We start from the raw sequence: 19,850 nt of genomic DNA on the forward strand, positions 1-19,850 counted from the left end.
ATTTACATGCATATAAATCAGAGCTTCGGCAACTCACAGTAAGGATTGTTGTGAAGCACAGATTGTTTAATTTTCTGTCATAAGAAAAGCAGGAAAAAAAATACATTTCCTGAAAGCTAGTGATAAGAATGGAGTTTTCTGCAGTCACATTTTTTATGTCACATATCATCCAGGAACAAAATTTATACATCCAAGAACTAAAAAGTAGTGAATCAAAAATAAAATCAACCCAAGCAGTCAATCAACCAAAGCGGTCTTCAGAAATCATTATTTGTAATCCAGGCATCTTGCCGCTGTCTTCGTTGTTTCTGAATTGTTTTTTAGGACTTTGGTGATATGAATTATAGATGCCATGAACCCATTTAAAAATGTTTCTTGCATTCTTCCTAGCTCAAGTATTCAAGAAATTTTACTTTCTGCTTTCTAGGAACTCAATTTATCCTTCTGTGAGATCAAGATAGATGCTGGACTTATAGTTGTTGAGGCTATTGAGGACAAGTCAGAGCTGGAGAAGTTAGAGCTCAATGGTACTGTATGTGATTGTGCTGTGGTTGATAATGCTTTTTTTACAGTAGCTAAAATCTCCAACCAAACTCTTGACTGGCTATGTCAAGCCAATGTATACCTAAATCTATATTTATAAATTTATTTTATAACTAAATTCCCTTCTCTTTCTCAAGTTCATTCCCTGTTAGTTTTCCACAGATTTTCAGTTAGTGATCTGTTCCCTCTCTTCCTTTTATCAATTGCCACTGGATGCCTGGTCTTCTTGTTTCCCAAATATGCAATTTCAGTAATAATTGACCACAAGATTCACTGTAGTTCTTAAGATTATGCAAATCCTATTCCTAGATAAATTTACTGACTTTTTCTCAGAGGCTGGATAGGAACAGCTTTAATTTGATACCTATGTTTTGTGGGCACTTACTGCGTTTGTGCAAACCCAATAATTGGCCAGAATAACTTGCTTTTCTCTAAAAAGAAAAATAACTTACCATATTTTTCGGTGGATAAGACCCACCAGTGTTTAAGACACACCTAGATTTTAGAGGAGGAAAACAAGGAAAAAAGTATTTTGAACTAAATGGTGTGATATTATATTGTTTAATAAAATACCAGTGTAGCAGTATACTTTTTACAATCATGTCCACTTTTTAAAACCATGTACACTTTTTACAAACTTCAAGTTTGACAACTTTAGGACTTGTGGACTTCAACTGCCAGAATTCCTCCACCAGTCAAGGAATTGGAGTTGAGGTCCATAAGCCTTAATCTTTACAGGTTTGAAGATCCTTGCACCCCTAACTTAGGGTTCTTCAAATTTGAAAGTTGGTCTTCAAACCTATCAGGTGGCTTGCTTCAAGCAGCGGAGGTGGTGGCGGCTCTTCAGATGCAGGCTTCATCCAGCATCGGCCTGTGGAAGGGGGCGGGGGAGCAAGGACGTCACTCCAATCCCTTCTGCACAGAACAAACGGAAGGGCAATTTCCTTCCCCTTCCCCCCTCACCCCTTTCCGGCGTGTGGCTGCGCCGCTTGATTCTCTCCGTTTAGCTGTTTCCCTTGACTTCGCTGGCTCTAAGGCCACCAATGTTTTGGAAATGATGGGTAAGGAGGGTCCCTCCGGGCCCATCAATGGGGTGGGATGGAGACCCTTAGTCTCAGGTGTCCCACTCAGTGCAACTCTCGGCGAGGGAGGTTTTCCAAGCCAGAGTCTGGCAGGTGATGAGCAGGGAAGCCCACCCGGTTTTGACTCTTAGCCTAGCAGTCCCTGAAAACTGCTGGGCGGGAAAGGGTGAACCAGAGTCCCCACTGGTGGAAATGGAGAAGGCTTGTCCTGTTTTATCCTCCAGTTTGTGGATGTTTCTCACTCTCTTTGAAGATCGTCTACCGCCAGTGGAATACAGGAAAACTGCTACCACCGCTGCTGAGAGAAGTCAGTCTCTCTCAGTGGTCAGCAACAGTGGCAGCAGCCTTCCCGTAGTCCGGCGATGGCGGCTTCTCACGCAGTTTGGCAATGGCGTCCGGTGGTGGCCAGCAGTGGCAGCAATGACTCCTCACAGGCTTTGAGCAGAAATGGCGGCGGCGGCAGCTCCTCCGTATCTTTCTCATGTTTTGGTGGCCATGGTGGCAGACAGGTGCCAAACCGCATAAAAAGCCGCCAATGCAGGGCTACGGGAAGGCCGCCGCCGCCCCTGACCGCCGCCCAATTCCCCCCCCCATGCAACATTTGGTGTATAAGACGCACCCAGTTTTTGATGCCCTTCTTTGAGGTAAAAAGGTACGTCTTATACACTGAAAAATACGGTATTTTGAGCCAAAAGTGGCAATGAATAGGTTCCTATGAGTGTTAAGAGTCAGGGACCTTGAGTGTTAAAAACTTATGTAGCTATGTTAAACACACCAGAAAACTTTAACATCATTTTGTTTTTAATCTGAATATTGGTAAGAAATCAAACATATGCCATCTTGGCAGCATGGACTTTGGAGAACAAAAAGATGTAATCTGCAAGGGTGCGTAGGCCACAGATTGCCCATCCTACCTGAGTCAATTGATTTCAAAGACTTTACAATGATCAGCTTTAATTTCAATATTATTATTATTATTATCATTATTTATTAGATTTGTATGCCGCCCCTCTCCGAAGACGTGGCGGCTCACAACAGCAATAAAAAACAGTATAACAATGAGACAGATCTAATAATAAAATATATAAAACCCCCAGCAATTAAAAACCATACAGCACATAAATACCAAAGGTGAAATATAATAAGCCTGGGGGAGATGTCTTAATTCCCCCATGCCTGGCGATATAGGTGGGTCTTAAGTAACTTGCAAAAGACAAGGAGGATAGGGGCCGTTCTAATCTCCAGGGGGAGTTGATTCCAGAGGACCGGGGCCGCCACAGAGAAGGCTCTTCCCCTGGGGCCCGCCAAACAGCATTGTTTGGTCGACGGGACCCGGAGAAGGCCAACTCTGTGGGACCTTATCAGCCGCTGGGATTCGTGCGGTAGAAGGCGGTTATAGCATTTTTCATTCAGATATGGTCTAAAGCTTGTGGTTTTATTCAATTCTCTATACAGAAACATAGAGCTTTTCAAACTAACCTTTAAAATATATATACGTCTCTTTATATATGCTTTTATCCTTGTCATAGGCAATAGTTTTGGAGAAGAAGGCTGTGAACAGATCCGGGATATCCTTGAAGGCTTCAATATGGGAGAGATCCTAGGCTCCTTGAGGTAGGATGCTAACCGAGCCTCCAATAATTGGCTATTTCAATTGCTAAATGATTTTTAATGTGCAAAATAAACACTTATTCAGCAGCAATTAACTTCAGTGTTCACGAACACTTTTGTTAATTTGCTAAATTTCACTGCAGGACCCTTATTAAACCAGATAATAATATTCTTGTTTGCCCTGGATGTTTGGTTCTTAGGTAAATATGTGTATTATATACACACTGTGAAATTTATTTAATATAATCAATATTTATGGCTGCAAGACTCATTTAAGAGCCTTTCAGCAAAACCGCAATAGTAAAAATGAAAGTGTAATGTGCAGCTGTTGTGTAATATGGTTTAAGGTTAATTTACACTGTGGCTTTGCAGAAGTGGGGAAATACACTTATGCCTGGTATTGTTTGTTCTGCCTTTTCTCCAGCCTTCAGGGTGCAAGCAGTCTGAGCTACACTCCAGGGCTGGAAACCATTTTGTTCCACATGCTGCCACAATTCTTTCCAATTTGGAGTAAGAAAATTTGAGATTGGAAAGATTTTTTTTTTAAAAAAAGTGAACTGTTGTATGCCACCCCCCACCACCCCCCGCGCACCATATTCTTCAGTTGGAACAATCAGAAACTTGTCTGTTTTTCAAATATTTGCTATTTGACAAGTTGCATTTATTATCTTGGATTCTTCAATTTATTTCTGTAAATTATGGTCGTTTATGAACTTAGGGCTACTAGATTTTGTGCTGCAAAAATCTGAAGGATTAGTTGGCAACAGATGCAGAAAATTCAAATTCATTGCTTCTAGCTACCGTGTTTCCCCGATAGTAAGACAGTGTCTTACTTTCTTTTTACCCCCAAAAGCCCCACTAGGGCTTACTTTCGGGGTATGTCTTACATACCCCCCCCCCCCCGCCGTTTCCTGCCTCCACTCACCAAATTGACAGGGTGAAGTCGGGAAGACCCAGGGAAGGTTTCTTCGGCCGCCCAGCAGCTGATCTGCTCGGCAGCGCGGCAGCAGCCCTGGCGGCGGTTCCCTCCGCTTTGACGGCGCTGGTCCGCTTGCTCGTCCCCGCAACCGACCCGCTTCCCCGACACGCGTCTGGAGGGGAGGAGCCGCTCTGCGCAGTTGGGCAGCCCTGCCTGCCGGAAAGGAGGCGGGCGAAGGAGGGCGCAGCTCCGGCCGCCCGCTCGGCTCACTTCTACAACTTCGGACCAGTGCCGTCCTTCGCCTCGCATTTCCGGGTTGGCGAGCCTGGATTGTTTTTCCTGCGAGCGCTGGTCCCCGCTAAGCCTTCTGCGCCTGACTCGGCGAGGCGAGAGGGAAGAAGGAGAAGCGCAAGTGGATGCGGAGCGCCCGGGAGGCATTTATCCGTCCTTCGCTCCGCAGCCACTTGCACTTTTCCTTCTTCCCTCTCGCCTCGCCGAGTCAGGCGCAGAAGGCTTAGCGGGGACCAGCGCTCGCAGGAAAAACAATCCAGGCTCGCCAACCCGGAAATGCGAGGCGAAGGACGGCGCTGGTCCGAAGTTGTAGAAGCGAGCCGAGCGGGCGGGCGGAGCTGCGCCCTCCTTCGCCCGCCTCCTTTCCGGCAGGCAGGGCTGCCCAACTACGCAGAGCGGCTCCTCCCCTCCAGACGCGTGTTGGGGAAACGGGTCGGTTGCGGGGACGAGCGAGCGGACCAGCGCCGTCAAAGCGGAGGGAACTGCCGCCAGGGCACCGCGAACTGCTCCAACGCCTCCCTCGCTTTTAGTACCGTGTTTCCCCGAAAGTAAGACATATGTCTTACTTTCGGGGTATGGCTTATATTAGCCGACCCCCCTGAAACCCCCCATATGTCTTACAATCGGGGGGGGGGGTCTTACTCTCGGGGAAACACGGTAGTGATGAGCTAGATTTTTTTACAGCTCAGGCTTATTTCCATTAGGAGAGTTGAGTTATATTTAATATCATATCTTGTTATGAATATGGAAGTGACCTTGTGGACAATATACTGTGTGTTGTGAGTGCGCCTCATCCAACTCTGGGAATGATAGATTCTGAGGAGGATGAACCAGGCCCATCTTAGTACCCTGAGCCAGTGGTGTTGCCGGCTGATGCAGAGAGTGAGAATGAGGGAGAAATAGACCTGGATGAACCTGAAGGATCACCAGAGGTGGCAGATATGCCAATGACAGTAGAGTCTGACTTACAGGAGGAGGAGCAGGAAGATCTGGAACCTTTACTCGCTGCCCGCTTTAGAAGATTAAGAAAAAGACAAGAATACTTGTACGGAAAAAAGTAGTCATCGTTTGTTAACTCTAGGGAATTATTGACCACTTCCTATAGATATTTTAAGGGTGGCATATGGGTAATTTGGGGTACAGTTACAACATTTTGCAATGGAGTCGGATAATGATTTGAGGTCTCAGTCAGGTTAAACAAGCCACTTATTATTTTTCCTGCTAAAAACCTTTGGATAAAAAATGCCCTGTCTGCTGAGAGGCTGGGAAGCTGTAATTAGTAAATCTGAAACTGAAGGCTTCTTATCTCATGAAGGAATGCACCAGTAGCTTTGATATTTGGCAGCAACCTCACTGCGGAAGTAATATCTTTTAATTACCCTCACTGAGCCTCTTGCTAAGATCATCTCACATGCATGACTTTGGCTTGTAAAAATGGGACTTTATATATAAAATATCAATGAGTGGATTCCTCCTTTGTTTTCAACCTGTGTAGGTCGGATACAACACTGTGTTTATCGGATATATCCAATTTCTTTACTTGTGTGTTTTCATTTTGTAATGATGAATACAAGCTGGCCAGAAATAAATATCTGCATATGTTTCTCAATAGTATGTATAATTATATTCTTGTATTTGTTTAGTGAGGATGATGGTGAAGATGATGAAGAGGAGGAGGAAGAGGAAGAAGAAGAGGAGGAAGAAGAGGAGGAGGAGGAAGAGGAGGAGGAGGAGGAAGAGGAAGAAGAAGAAGAGCCACTTCAGGTGCAGGAGAGGGGACAGGGAGAGCAAGAAACACCTAAAAAAATCTTAGAGGAACATGTAGGTATAAGCACACCTTTCCTCTTTCAAACAAGAACAACTACTGCAGTTGATATGCCTGGTAGTATCAGTTGGAAAGCTGTTGTAGTTATTTATTCATTATTGTTGTTTTTGCTTGTATAAAATTATTTCTTTAACCTATTAAAATAATACATTGTTGGACAAATTTATCAGTTTTATATTTGCTGACCTTTTCAAATAATTATCCTTAAGAATTATGTGTACCTGCTTAATTAAAATAAATGCATATACCTACCTCTGTTTAATTTTGCTTTGCTGTTCTTTCCCTTGAAACTTAATGTATTAAAATGTACAATTCCAAATAATTATGTTTCCAAAATACTATAATTTATTTTCTTGATTACATTTCATGTTTTTTCCTGTTAAAAAACTTGGCTACAGTGTTTATAAGTATGTAAAATTAATATGATGTACATTTAAATTTCCTAGTAAATGTAATCATATAGACTAGATTCCTGCAGATGTTCCTGGAGTGTATTCCTAAGTCCAGGCCAACCTGGCTGTTTTCTTTTAAAACTTCCGGCATATTTTAAGTAATACAAATAAACCATTACTGTTTGCACAGACAAAAAAGCAAATGGATTTTAGAGATAGGCCGACAAGAGAAGAAAAAGTAGCAATTGACAATTCAACAGAATAAAAGCAGGAAAAGAAAAGGAAGTATAATTATATAAAGATCTAAAGTAAAGTGATTAACCGAAGTACCTTTCTGTAATAAAGCAGAGAAAAGACGAAGATTTTCTCTCATACACTCATAGGACTAGTTTTATTTAACAATAACTTTGGACAGGTATTGTTAAATAAAACTAGTCCTATCAGTGAATGAGAGAAATATTATGTTTCTCATCTAATATATTATTATGCTAGCAGGAATAAAAGAGATGACAGTATAAAATCGTATCACAAGATTAAAACACAATCATCTTTTGGGTGGTGACAAGATCATAAAGGATATTTATCTCCCAATAAACTTGGAACGAGGTATACTACTATTGCCGAAATGAATCCACGTTACACATTTCTCATCATCTACACATCTACTTTTTCTGTTTTTTTGGCAAAAGATTAATTTTTAGGATTTCTTCCAGGGTTCTACGCCATTATCCTCTCCTCTTCCTCCTGTTGATGTTGGCACCTTTCTAGCTTTTCCATCGCCGGAAAAATTGTTGCGACTTGGGCCCAAGTGTTCGACTTTGATAATTCAACAGGTAAAAAAAAATGTAATTGTTTTATGGAATTTACATGTCAGTTTTCTGTTTATAGCTCTTTGCTTACTTAAACACTGCTTTAGAATCAAATCAAAGTAATGTAATCAATTATTGCCTAGTTCAATTGCAAAACTGCCATTGCTCTTTTTCTAATGACAAACTATTGTAGCAAGTTTAATTTTAATATATTTTTTCTAGACAGACACATCTGACACAGAAAAAGTTGTTACTGTTTTTCTTAAGATCTCTTCTGTCTTCAAAGATGAGATGGTAGTAAAAACAGCAGTGTTTGAAACTACAGGTATGTCCTTTTTAAAAGGCTTTAATCAATGCAATGATTATATAAACAGATCCATGTGGGTAAAAACCTACCGTATATACTCGACTAAAAGTCGCTCTGATTATAAGTCGAGGCACCTACTTTTGCTCTGATTATAAGTCGAGGGTGGAAATTGCAGCGGCTACTGGTAACTTATAAAAATGGAAAACAATAAAATAACATCAATTGAGGCATCAGTAGATTAAATGTTTTAGAATATTTATTTCAAAGAAAACCAGTAAACTAGCTCTGTAAGTTTAAAAGAGGGTAAACAGGTATATGTCCCCCCAAGGCAGGTATAGGCAAAAAAAATGCAAGTACTTACCAATGTTCCCTCTAATTTTTATTCATTGTGGGCAGAAAAGTATAGTGTCTGAGCAGCAGTTCCTTTGGGACTGGGCGGCATATAAAAATAAATAAATAAATAAAAACAGGGAAAAAATTTCTGGGTACCTCTCCTATCTCTCCCCCTTTTCTCTCATTTGTTTCTCATTTCTCCCTCTTCCTCCCTTTTTCTCTCATTCCTTCTCTCTCTCACTTCTCTCTTTTTCCATCCCTGTCTATTCCTCCCGTGTGTGTGTGTGTGTGTGTGTGTGCGCGCGCGAACTCTTGAACCATTTCCAAAAACAGGTGAGGGCTGGGGTTTCTTTTTTCCTCTGTTATTATTTGGGTGCTTTTTACCATATGCTTTAAATCAAGAGTCACTTCTCGCTCTCTTTTGTTTCTCTCTCTTTCCTCTAATTCTCTGCCTCAATCATTTTCTCATTTCTCTTTTTTTCTTCCCTTTTTGCTCTCATTTCTCTCTCTCTTCCTTCTTCTCTTCTCTCTCTCTTGCTTTTTCTCTCTCTTTCTCCCCCTCTCTCTCTCCCCTCTTGCCCTTTCTCCCCATTCTTGCCCCCTCTTTCTCTCTCCCCCCACTTGCCCCCTTTCTTTCTCCCTCCTTTCTCTCTCCCACCTCTTGCCCTCTCTTTCTCTCTCCTCCCTCTTCCTACCTGTTTAACAGTGGCTGGCTCCGTCTTGATGCGGGCTGCCGCCGTGTTGTACTGGGATTGGTTGGCGGAGGGGACCCGGCAGCGGCGGGCAGCCCCCAGCGTGGTGGCGGTAGAGGAAGCGAAGCTTGTGCTTTGGCCTCACCGGGGCCAAGTGGGCCGAGGCTGTTCCCGTTGCCCCTGACTGCAAGGGGCATCCCCAGCGCAGCAGCAGGGGAGGAGGAGGCGAAGCCGGCTACCCGGGGAAGTGACACGTTTTTTAAACGCGCTGTACCTCATGATTCTTGACAAATGTATATTTTCTTTTACGTACACTGAGAACATGCACCAAAGACAAATTCCTTGTGTGTCCAATCACACTTGGCCAATCAAGAAGTCTATTATATTTCTATTTCTATTATTTCTATTGCTATAAAAATATTCTGCCTTTAACTATAGGAACTTAATTCATGCTCTTGGATCCTGAAATAATGTGCATAGTAATGAGAGTTGCAGCTAGTTATTTTTCCCTTTGGGTTTATTTTTAAATATTTGGAATGGTTAACTAGAACTGTGATGTCTTTCCTTAGACAAGAGGACATAGGCAGTAGACCAAAGCAAATAATATTTCCCCAAGGATTGATATTTCCATGTTTCTAATATAGTTGGATCTTTTTAGATGCCTTGATGAGAGAAGCTTTTTCATCAGCCAACTTCAATTCTGATGCTTTCATAACAAGTATGTTGATTCACATGGGATTGTTAAAGGTAAGTTGACAGAGAAAGGTGATTTTTGACAGCTATGAGGTATGATTGTACATTTTTTATTCCAAAAAGCACAGTAGGTGAATATTTCATACCAGGTATGATGGCACATGTAATAAATTACAGAATGATAGAATTGTTCATTTATGTATTTATTTGGATTTGTATGCCTCCCCTCTCCGAGGACTCGGGGCGGCTCACAGCATATACAAAAACAATAATATAATTCCAATTACAGTGATACCTCGTCTTATAAACCCCTCGTCATAGGAACTTTTCAAGATACGAACCCGGGGTTTAAGATTTCTTTGCCTCATCTTAAAAACCCTTTCTGTCTTACGAACACTGCCCCCGATGGGATTTTCCATTCATTTCCCGCGCCCGCCGGGATTCCCCGCCTCCTGCCTGCCATCCGAAGCGCCTGGTCCAGAGGCCCCCCTTTCTCATCCATCTGCAAGGCGGGAGGCGAAACGCTGGGGTGGGAGGTGTCAGGCCGGCTCTCCTGCCTCCCCCCTAGCTAAAAATGTAAATCTTTGCCGCCGCTGCAGCCGCAGAAGGAGGCTTAAGACTCCCGGTCCTCCCCGCCCCTCAGTCCCGCCCATCGCCCGTGGCTTGCAGAACCTGCCTCCCAAGCCCTCTTGCCCGGCGGGAAGCGAAACGTGGGGGTGGGGGGGGTGTTAGGCCGGCCCTCCTGTCTTCCCCCCCAGCTAAAAACGCAAAGCCTCATCACAGCCGCCAAAGGAGGCTTAAGCCTCCCGGTCCTTCCCACCCCTCAGTCCCACCCATCGCCCATGGTTCGCAGAACCTGTTTCCCGAACCCTCTTGCCCGGCGGGAGGCTTAAGCCTCCGGCGGCTGCAGCGGCAGTAAGGCTTTGCATTTTTGGTTGCGGGGGGAGGCAGGGGGGCCAGCATGACACCCCCCACCCCAGTGCTTCGCCTCCCGCCAGGCAAGAGGGCTCGGGCGGCAGTTCTGCCAGCCTGCTATGGGGGATCCTTCCAGCCAAGAGCGATGTGTGGGAGCATAGGGAAGGACTGGCTTCAGCGGCGAGGTCCCGGCTTCATGGTTTCTGAGTTTTGGGCTTACACGCATTATTCGCTTTTACATTGATTCCTATGGGGAAAATTGCTTCGTCTTACGAACCTGGTCACAAAACCAATTAAGTTCGTAAGACGAGGTATCACTGTAATTGGAAGGGACCTTGGAAGACTTCAGTGCCTTATAATTTTGAACGATCATTAAACAATAGTTGTATGTTGAGGTCTGTCTGTATTTATATTTGCTATGTTCAAGCAATAATTTAATGTGAAATTGTATCTTCTATCAATCTGTATGAAAATGGAATTAATACTTGTTTGGGAGGCAAAAAAATAAAAGGAATTTGGAGCTATCCCAGTTCAGTGTCTGAATTTAGAAAAGTTGCTGAAGGAAAGTTGAATAGTTGAATTCTATGTGGTTATGGGAGGCGGTAGTGACAATACAGTACTGTGTAAATGTTGCTGGCCTCTCTTTTCTTCTAATCTTCCTTTTTTCTGTTACCTTTCAGAGTGAAGAGAAGATCAGGGCTGTTCCGAGCCTTTATGGCCCTCTGATGACATTGAACCACATGGTCCAGCAGGATTATTTTCCCAAGTCCCTTGTCCCAATTCTCTTGGCCTTTGCCACAAAGTGAGTATTGTGATCTCAGTTGAAAGATTAGCAATGCCTCCCTCCGTCCCCTGGCCAAAAGAGTGCCCACCGCAGAAAGAGCAGCTCCTGCCTGGGAGAGTGAGAGCAAGCGAGAGGCGGGTGCATGCACACACCATGAGACTGGCTTAGTTCCTATAGTCTGTTTCTGGCAGCATTTTGAAATGCGCTCCTGCTTGTGTACAGCGGGTACAGCGAGCCCACAAGCACAGGACTTGAGCAGCAGACGGGCGCATCCTGTCGCATCCCTTCGACTCTGCCTCCCACCTCCTCCCTGACTTGTTTATGGCTCCGGGGCTCATCCTCCACCTGCTCTCCCTGCGTCCTTCAGATGGGGGATGTAGGCGAGGGTGGGTGCGTGGGAATCCCCTGCAGGAACAGCCACCTCTTCCTCGCTATTGTGTCCACCTCTGGCTCTCGAGCCAAATGGGAGGGGGAAGAAACTCGTGGGCTGCTTGTGGCAAAGCACCTGCCTTTCCTCCTTCCTTCCCTCCCCACCCCACCCCCCTTAGGAGGAACCTTAGCGCTGCATGCTGCATGCAAGAAATCTTTCTCTGTCCCAAACTCCGCCAGAAATGAGTCTTCATGAAACTCGTTGCGCCTGCACAGCCTCTTGGAGCAAAAGGGGAGAACGATTTCTTGCGTGCAGCATGCAGCGAAAAGACTCCTTCTCCTGGTGCTGTGTCTTAAATGCACTCTTCTCTCCCCCATGCCGAGAGAGATAGGGGCGCATTTGGAAGAGACAAGGAAACATGTTTCCGGCTGCTTCTGCCACTGAGCCTGGCTAGAAGTTTGGCTGACCGCTCGGCTTCCTCAGGCAGCCCACGAGAGTTTCTTCCCCCTCCCGCTTTGCTCGAGAGCCGGAGGCGGGGGAGGATCAATGGACACAACACCGAGAAACGTGACAGAGTTAGATGTCCCATGTAAGATGCGCGTCTGGCAGCCCGGCCCACCCTACCCGACCTGCCACTCCCAAATCGCACCCCACCATGAGACGCACACCCTGCCTGACACTTGTAGCTCCTTCCCGTTCCTCGGCGTTGTGTCCAGAGAAGCCCATTGTGAAAGAAAACTTCTCACAAGTTCACTCATACTTCTCAAACTCGCAAGAAGTTTTCTTTTGCAATGGGCTTCTCTGGACCCAACGCCGAGGAACGGGAAGGAGCTACAAGTGTCAAGTAGGATTCGCGCCTTGCAGCCCAACACATCCCACTTGCCAGAAATGAGTCTCTGAAACTTGTCATCCCACCACCGCTGCCTTGTGGAACAGGACTCTGCAAAGGGTTGTGCCTTTGCATGCAAGGACCTCAACTGTGCTGCCCCAGTGGCAGTCCTGCAGTTTGTGCATGCAACAGCATAAGAAGCCTTGAGACGGTTGAGGTGGGCCATCCGCTTGGCTGGTGCCAAGAACAGAGAGGAGAGGCGGTGGGACATCAAGGTGTCCAGCAAACCTGGAAATCAGGGAATTATCAGGGAAATCGGCAGTTCGGGAAATATCAGGGAATTCATGAAAAAAAAGAGAATAAATCAGGGGGGGACGGACACAAACTGTATTAAAATGTTTAAAAGTCAGGGAAAAATCATGTAAAAAAAAAAAAAACCAGATCGCACTGCCTGGCACAGTTAAGCAAAAATGACCATAACTGTGGCAACAATCTGCTTCGTCAGCTACGGATATTTCTCCACGGCTTAGCCGTTTGGTATGACATCATCTACGACCACGTTTTAACTAGACCGCAAGTTACAGGGAAATGTCAGGGAATTTCAAAATGCTTTTCCCCTGGATATCCAGTTGCACATTTGCCTACTACTGCAAAATAATAACACATACACACAAGGAATAATAAGGCCAAGGCCATATTTCATGGTTCAAAAAAATAAAAGGCCCTGTCTTATATTCAGGGAAACATGGTACTGGAAAGATCCTTTACAATGCAAGGAAATCTACAAAATTATAAGCTTATAATATATATTATAGCTAATTTGTTCAATTTGGGGGTAATCTACCCTAGCAACTGTTCTGTTTACGGTAATTAAAATTAATACACTTCTGTATTTAAGATGCCAATCAAATATTTATTACAGTTATAGGCCAATTTAATATAATTCTTCTTCAGATCATATCAATCTTTGGTCTTAACGATAATTAATAAATAAAACTGGATACAATGTGGCATTTTTACATGAAGATGTTAAAAGATACTCCTCAACCCGCGACCACAATTGAGCCCCAACATTTCTATTGCTAAGAAAGACAGTTGCTAAGTAATTTTTGCCCCATTTTACAACTTCTCTTGCCACTGTTGTTAAGCGAATCACTTGTAAAATGTTAGTAAAATGATTGTCAAGTTAATCTGACTTCTCTATTAACACTATATGTCAGAAGGTTGCAAGAGGTGATCACATAATTGTGGTACATTGCAATTGGCATCAGTACATGCTAGTTGCCAAGGAGCTGAATTTTAATCACTTGACACTCATAATTCACTTTAAGTCAAGGACTACATATATTCTTTTTTCCATTATATGCTGAATATATTCTATGATCCTAGATTTTCTTTTCAATCCAGAAAAAGTGAACAATCTTCCAGTGAAATATTATGTGGGGGGAGGGTTGGTTGATGCAGAAAAAGATAATGGAAATTTTATTTTCCTTAATAATCTATAATGTAGATTATTTCTAGTGTGAAATTAAACAAGCAGTATTATTACTCTCTGCTTGTATAATACATGCTACATGAAATAGAAATGCATTTCATAGTGGAGTCGGTGCTGAAATCACACACACAAAAAGTTGTGGAAAGCTAAATGGCTTACTACTTTTTGTAACAACTTACATGATGCATTGTCTTTCTTATCCATGGCCTTTGTTTTAGTGAATGTAGGTTGTTGAAGTCATGGAGAGACTTTTTCTCCTTTGGAGAGATTTTCTTTTGCTATAAATCTTGCTTTTGCTGCACAGATTTGACATTGACATTCTCCCATGCCTCTGGAAGGAGAGTCCAGCATGGGTTTAGCTCAAGTCTTATTGGTAGGACTGAGTTTTAAATTAACATAAATACATAATAATTAGGTACCGCCCCCTTGCTGCCCCAAGCATCCAGTTTTAAAAAACTCAGTCGAGGTTAAGGACATGAGTTTTCTCCCTCTAGGTTGAGTATGTTTAAAGTGGTAATAAAGTGAATTGTATTTGAACCTTGTAATTTTTTCTCTTTTCTCTTTCACAGATTCCTGTTCGGCTGGGGACTCTGCCCTCCGCGGGCACCACCCCCACCTTTCTCCTTTTGGGGCCTCTTCTCTCCGTGGGTACTGCCCAACGAGGAGCAACTGGGCTGTTAGTCCCTGACCCCCGTGGTCATACTAAGCCCAAAAACACCCCAGATGGGGGGGGTCCGTCCCTCCCCATTGACGGGGGCGGCTGGAAAACAAACGCCGCAGCCGCGGCCACCATTGCAAGCCGCCAAACAGCTGATCGCTCGATCGCAAACGGGAGCTGAAGACAGTGGCTGGTTTGCAGTTGCCGAGAGTCCCTGAGGGGAGAGATGGCTGGCGGCAAGGCTTTTCCCGGCCCTGATGGCATGGCGCTCGCCCTCTGAGGCGATTCCTCATGCCCGCCATGTTTTTTTGACAAGCCGAGGGCGCGAACGGGCTTCAATCGCCGTTTTAAAAAGGCGCGAACTGGGCAGCTTGCAAATTTTCATGAAGGCTCCCGTTCTGCCCAGAGACAGACGCTGGGGGTCATGTGGTGTGCTGACAGCCAATTAGGATTGAGCTTAGCTGTCAGATTGCCTGCATGTCTCACTTGCGAGTGAGAACCTTGCTATATAGGCCAGTGACTGCCCTTGTTGGATTCGCATTGTGAGTACGCTGCCCCTATATTAATAATAATAATGGCTGATCAACTTGAGACCAGGGAGGAGCAGGCCCAAGCAGTTAAGGCACCTGCAAAGGAAAAGGACAAGGCTTCAGGCAAGCCTAAGAATAAATCCTCCCAATCGGGCTCCTCTCTTCGTGAGGCTGAGAGGAAAATCAAAGCACTAGAGCAACGCTTGGAGGCGGCCTTGTCCCCCCCCCCCATCGCAGGGGGACTGGCTATAGGCCCTTTTCAACCACTTCCTCCATCAGCTCTTTCACCTGCTGTCTCAATGGGGCTCCAAGGCACTGCAACAGAGAGAGACTGGTCACCTGACAGGCAGGCACCACAATTTCCTCCTCCATTGCCTTCCCCTGCATCGAGGCCTGAATGGCCTTCATCATCTAATAGTCAGGCCTTGCCCCAGGTGGGGTTGCAGACGGCTTATGCTCCCTCATCTACCTTCACGCCAACGGCAGCGGGTCTCAGAGACCACACAGACGCTTGGCAAGCTTTTTCACCAACGTTACAAGACATTATTGCTAATGCGTATACACAGGGCATAGCGGCGGCAACTCAGTGTTCTAATGCCTTCACGCCACAGGCTACCCAACCCAGAGATATCTGGCCAGCTCCACCGCCCCCTACTGGGTTGAGTTCTATGTCCGTTGAACATTCCAATTTTGAGGAGGACAGCGACCACGGGAATGGCTTGTCGGATGACGAATTCAGTGTTCCCGAGCAACCAGCAGTGGCCGGCCTATTTAAACCCTCCTTGTTTAGGGTTTTACTGCACAAGGCGAAACAGGCCTTGGACGTGCCGGGATCGGCGACTCCGGTGGAACCGGGAGATGGGCCGCGCACATCAGCGACATTGTGCAAGGAACCCACCAAGGAATCAGACAAGGTTCCTGCTTTGGAAATATTTCTTGAAAACATTAAGCGTCCATGGCAACATCCAGCGGCGGCGCAGGGGCCTTCGAATCTAGAACGCAGATTTTATACGTTCGATGACAACATGGAGGATCTGCTACAGTTTCCCCCCGTGGACAAGCCGGTGGCCACATTGGTCTCCCATGCGGTCGTGCCGTCTGAGACTGCTGATAATTTAAAACCGGATGAGAGGAGGGCAGAGACTCTCTTGAAGAAGACTCATCAGATGGCCGCTTGGGCTCTTCGGGCGGCATCCACTGCCTCGTTTTTTAATCGAGCTTCCATCATGTGGATCCAGGAGGTCCAGGCGCGGCTGGGCTCGGACGAGACCCGACTGAGACAGGACTTGAACAAGCTCCTAGCGGCGGCTGAATTTTCTACCGACGCCACGCTACATGCTGCAAAATTTGCCTCAAGGGCTATGGCGTCAACCATCTCATCCCGACGCTTACTTTGGCTGAGGAACTGGCAGGTGGATGCCAAGTCGAAGTGGACATTGTCTTCGGCTCCCTTTGAGGGCACGAAACTGTTCGGGGAAGCACTTGAGCCTGTCCTGGTGGAGGATAAGGACAAGAGGAAGGTCCTTCCGAGGTCTTATCGCCGCCAGGACCACAGGACTGGCCCGTATTCCCGCCATCAGTCCTTTCGGTGGGACTCGTGGTCGGCCACATCACAGCTGGCCAGACCTTACTCCCAGGGTAACTTCTTGACACCCTATAGAAGTGACAGGTCTTACTCCCAAGATCGGGGGAGAGGTTTCTCCCAGACAAGACGGTCCTTCCGGGGATATCAGCAACGGAATCTTCGACGTTCCAAGTGACTACCGAGACGGCACTCCCTTGGGAGGCAAGTTACAGTGGTTCAGCGAGGTCTGGCGAACTACCTCTTCAGACCCCTAGGTGTTGGCAACTGTTTCTCGGGGACTTCGAATTGAGTTTCTGCACGATCCTCCGCATCACTTTGCCACTTGCCCTGTACCCAAGGATCCCGCAAAGAGGGCTCTCTTGGAACAAGAGATTTTCCACCTCTTGCAGATCCAAGCAATCGAGCTGGTTCCGGACAACTTCAAAGGTACGGGATTTTATTCGAAGGTGTTCCTCGTACCCAAGGCGTCGGGGTTGCAGAATCATCTTGAACCTCAAACACTTGAACCAGTATGTTCTTTACCGCAGGTTCAAGATGAGCTCCCTCCGTTCCATCCCGGCCTCAGTGCGACCAGGGGACCTCCTTACCTCAGTCGACTTGAAGGAGGCCTATCTGCACGTCCCCATACACCCGGCCCATCGACAATTTTTCAGGTTTTGTCTAAACCACGTCCATTATCAGTACAAGGCAATGCCCTTTGGCCTGTCATCGGCCCCGCGTACCTTCACAAAACTCTTGGACGCACTGATGGCAGAACTACGATCCCAACCAATCCGGATCCTGGCATATTTGGACGACATCCTCCTGTCTACAGACCGCAGGGCGGCACGCCGGGATTTGCAGACCACGTTGGCCGTACTACAACATCACGGCTTCACAATCAATGTGCCAAAGAGTCACTTGGTCCCTGCGACCAAACTCATCCACCTGGGTGCGGTAATAGACACTATCTCGCAGAAGGTGTATCTTTCTCCGGCGCGACAGCTCAACGTGTGCTCACTGGTGAACAGGCTCCAATGACAAAGGAAGGTCCCATTGTCTTTCCTATCCAAGGTACTGGGAACCCTGGTATCTTGCGTGGACATTGTGCCTTGGGCCCGTTACCATTACCGGCTGCTCCAGTGGACTCTACTTCCATTCCAGCGACGGCGTCTAAGCCATACACACCATCGGATCTCCGTGGGACACGAACTACGACTGTCCCTGAGATGGTGGAGATCCCCTGCACTGCGTCAAGGTTCCCCCTTTGGCCACTTTGGTTATACCATCCTTACCACGGATGCCAGCCTTTTGGGATGGGGCGCCCACGTCAACTCCCACGTGGCCCAAGGGTTTTGGAAACCCCAGGATCTACAACTGATCAATATCAACTTCTTGGAGCTGCGAGTGGTCCGCTTGGCATTACAGACCTTTTCTACCCTGCTAGAGGGACACCACGTTCTCGTTCGCACGGATAATGTGGCGACCAGAGCGCATTTAAATCATCAGGGAGGGACGCGGTCTCTCAGACTGATGGAAGAGACGGTCCTTCTTTTCGATTGGGCGGAGACGCATCTTTCCTCCTTGCATGCGGAACACATCGCGGGAGAGGACAACAAACAGGCGGATTGGCTCAGCCGCCAGGCGCTCGACCCGACGGAGTGGAGGCTCGATCCCCTTCTGTTTCAAGAGATCGTCCATCGGTTTGGGGACCCGGTGGTGGATCTGTTCACCACGCCCCAAAACACCCAGCTCCCGAGATTTTACTCCCGGTTTCCATCCCCGGGAGCCGAGGGGGTCAATGCCCTGCACCTTCCGTGGCCAAAGACCTTACTATATGCCTTTCCTCCAATTCCGCTTATCCCGAAAGTCTTGGGGAAGATCCTGATGGAGAAGGCGGAGGTGATCCTGCTAGCACCACATTGGCCTCGGAGACCTTGGTTTGCGGACCTCAAGGAACTGTCCATCGCTCCACCGTGGAGGATTCCAGACGACCGGATCTCCCTCAGCCAGGGGTTTGTGTATCATCCGGACCCTCAGTGGTTCCATCTAACCGCTTGGCACTTGAAGGGGACAGGCTGAGGAGCTGTCACCTTCCCGAGAATGTTATTGCCACGATTCAAGCGGCTCGACGCCCTTCCACCGCTCGAATTTATCAGGCGACATGGGCAGCCTTTACTTCCTTCTGTAACAGCAGACATTTACGACCCCAGGACTCTTCAGTTCTTCTTGTTCTGGAGTTTTTGCAAACAGGCCTGAAGAAAGGTTTGGCGCCAAACACGTTGAGACGCCAGGTTGCGGCGCTAGCCACCATTATAAAGGGGGACAATGGGGGTTCCTTGTCCCATCACCCTTGGATTAAGGACTTCCTCAGAGGGGCTACGAACACGCATCCTCCTTCGGTACGTCGTTTTCCCACATGGGACTTGACCTTGGTCCTTCAGGCCCTCACAGGTCCACCGTTTGAACCTTTAAGGACAGTTTCACTACGTTACCTTTCTATCAAAACGGCCTTTTTAGTTGCGGTTACCTCAGCCAGACGGGTATCCGAATTATCTGCACTGTCGGTGAGATCGGATTTGTGTCGGTTCTATCCAGACAGAGTTTGTTTGCGTCTGGATCCCACGTTTATCCCGAAAGTCAACACACACTTTCACAGAGCCCTAGAGTTAGTGTTACCAGATTTCTGTACTTGTGGTAATTACCCTTTAGAGCTTAAGTGGCACAAGGTAGACGTACGCAGAGCGTTGAAGCTTTACATCAGGTGTACCAGCACTATACGCAAAACTGAGGCCTTGTTTGTATCATTTGGTACTTGTAGACTGGGCCTCAAGGTTTTTTCAAATACCATTAGCCAGTGGGTAAGACTCTGTATAGTCGAGGCATACAAGGCGAGTTCAACTACTCCACCGTGTGGCATACAGGCTCATTCAACAAGGAGTGCGGCTTCCTCGGCGGCTTGGATGACGCAAGCACCCATTGAAGATATCTGCAGAGCCGCGGCGTGGAGTACACCCACAACCTTTATTCGCCACTACAAGTTAGATGTCTTCGCTTCGGCTGAAGCGGCCTTTGGCAGGCGTGTACTTCAGAAAGTGTGCGGGGAGGTGCAGCCCATGGTTCACCAATCTCCCTCCCTGGAACATTAAAACTTGGGTATATCCCATGCTGGACTCTCCTTCCAGAGGCATGGGAGAAGAACCGTTGT

General features: G+C 46.5%; 1 protein-coding gene across 3 annotated transcripts in view; it reads left to right on the forward strand.

Moving 5' to 3' along the window:
- RANGAP1 (Ran GTPase activating protein 1) overlaps window positions 1-19,850 on the forward strand; it is a 38,486-nt gene that overhangs the window by 17,340 nt on the left and 1,296 nt on the right. For all 3 annotated transcript variants that reach the window (XM_070756078.1, XM_070756076.1, XM_070756077.1), the window contains 7 exons: window positions 428-527; window positions 3,155-3,239; window positions 6,090-6,267; window positions 7,377-7,496; window positions 7,695-7,797; window positions 9,463-9,551; window positions 11,093-11,214. In XM_070756078.1, the coding sequence (XP_070612179.1) occupies window positions 428-527; window positions 3,155-3,239; window positions 6,090-6,267; window positions 7,377-7,496; window positions 7,695-7,797; window positions 9,463-9,551; window positions 11,093-11,214 (797 nt within the window). The remainder of the gene's footprint in view (window positions 1-427; window positions 528-3,154; window positions 3,240-6,089; window positions 6,268-7,376; window positions 7,497-7,694; window positions 7,798-9,462; window positions 9,552-11,092; window positions 11,215-19,850) is intronic.

The sequence above is a fragment of the Erythrolamprus reginae genome, chromosome 6 (assembly GCF_031021105.1).
Source record: "Erythrolamprus reginae isolate rEryReg1 chromosome 6, rEryReg1.hap1, whole genome shotgun sequence".
In the NCBI taxonomy this organism is placed as follows: Eukaryota; Metazoa; Chordata; class Lepidosauria; order Squamata; family Dipsadidae; genus Erythrolamprus; species Erythrolamprus reginae.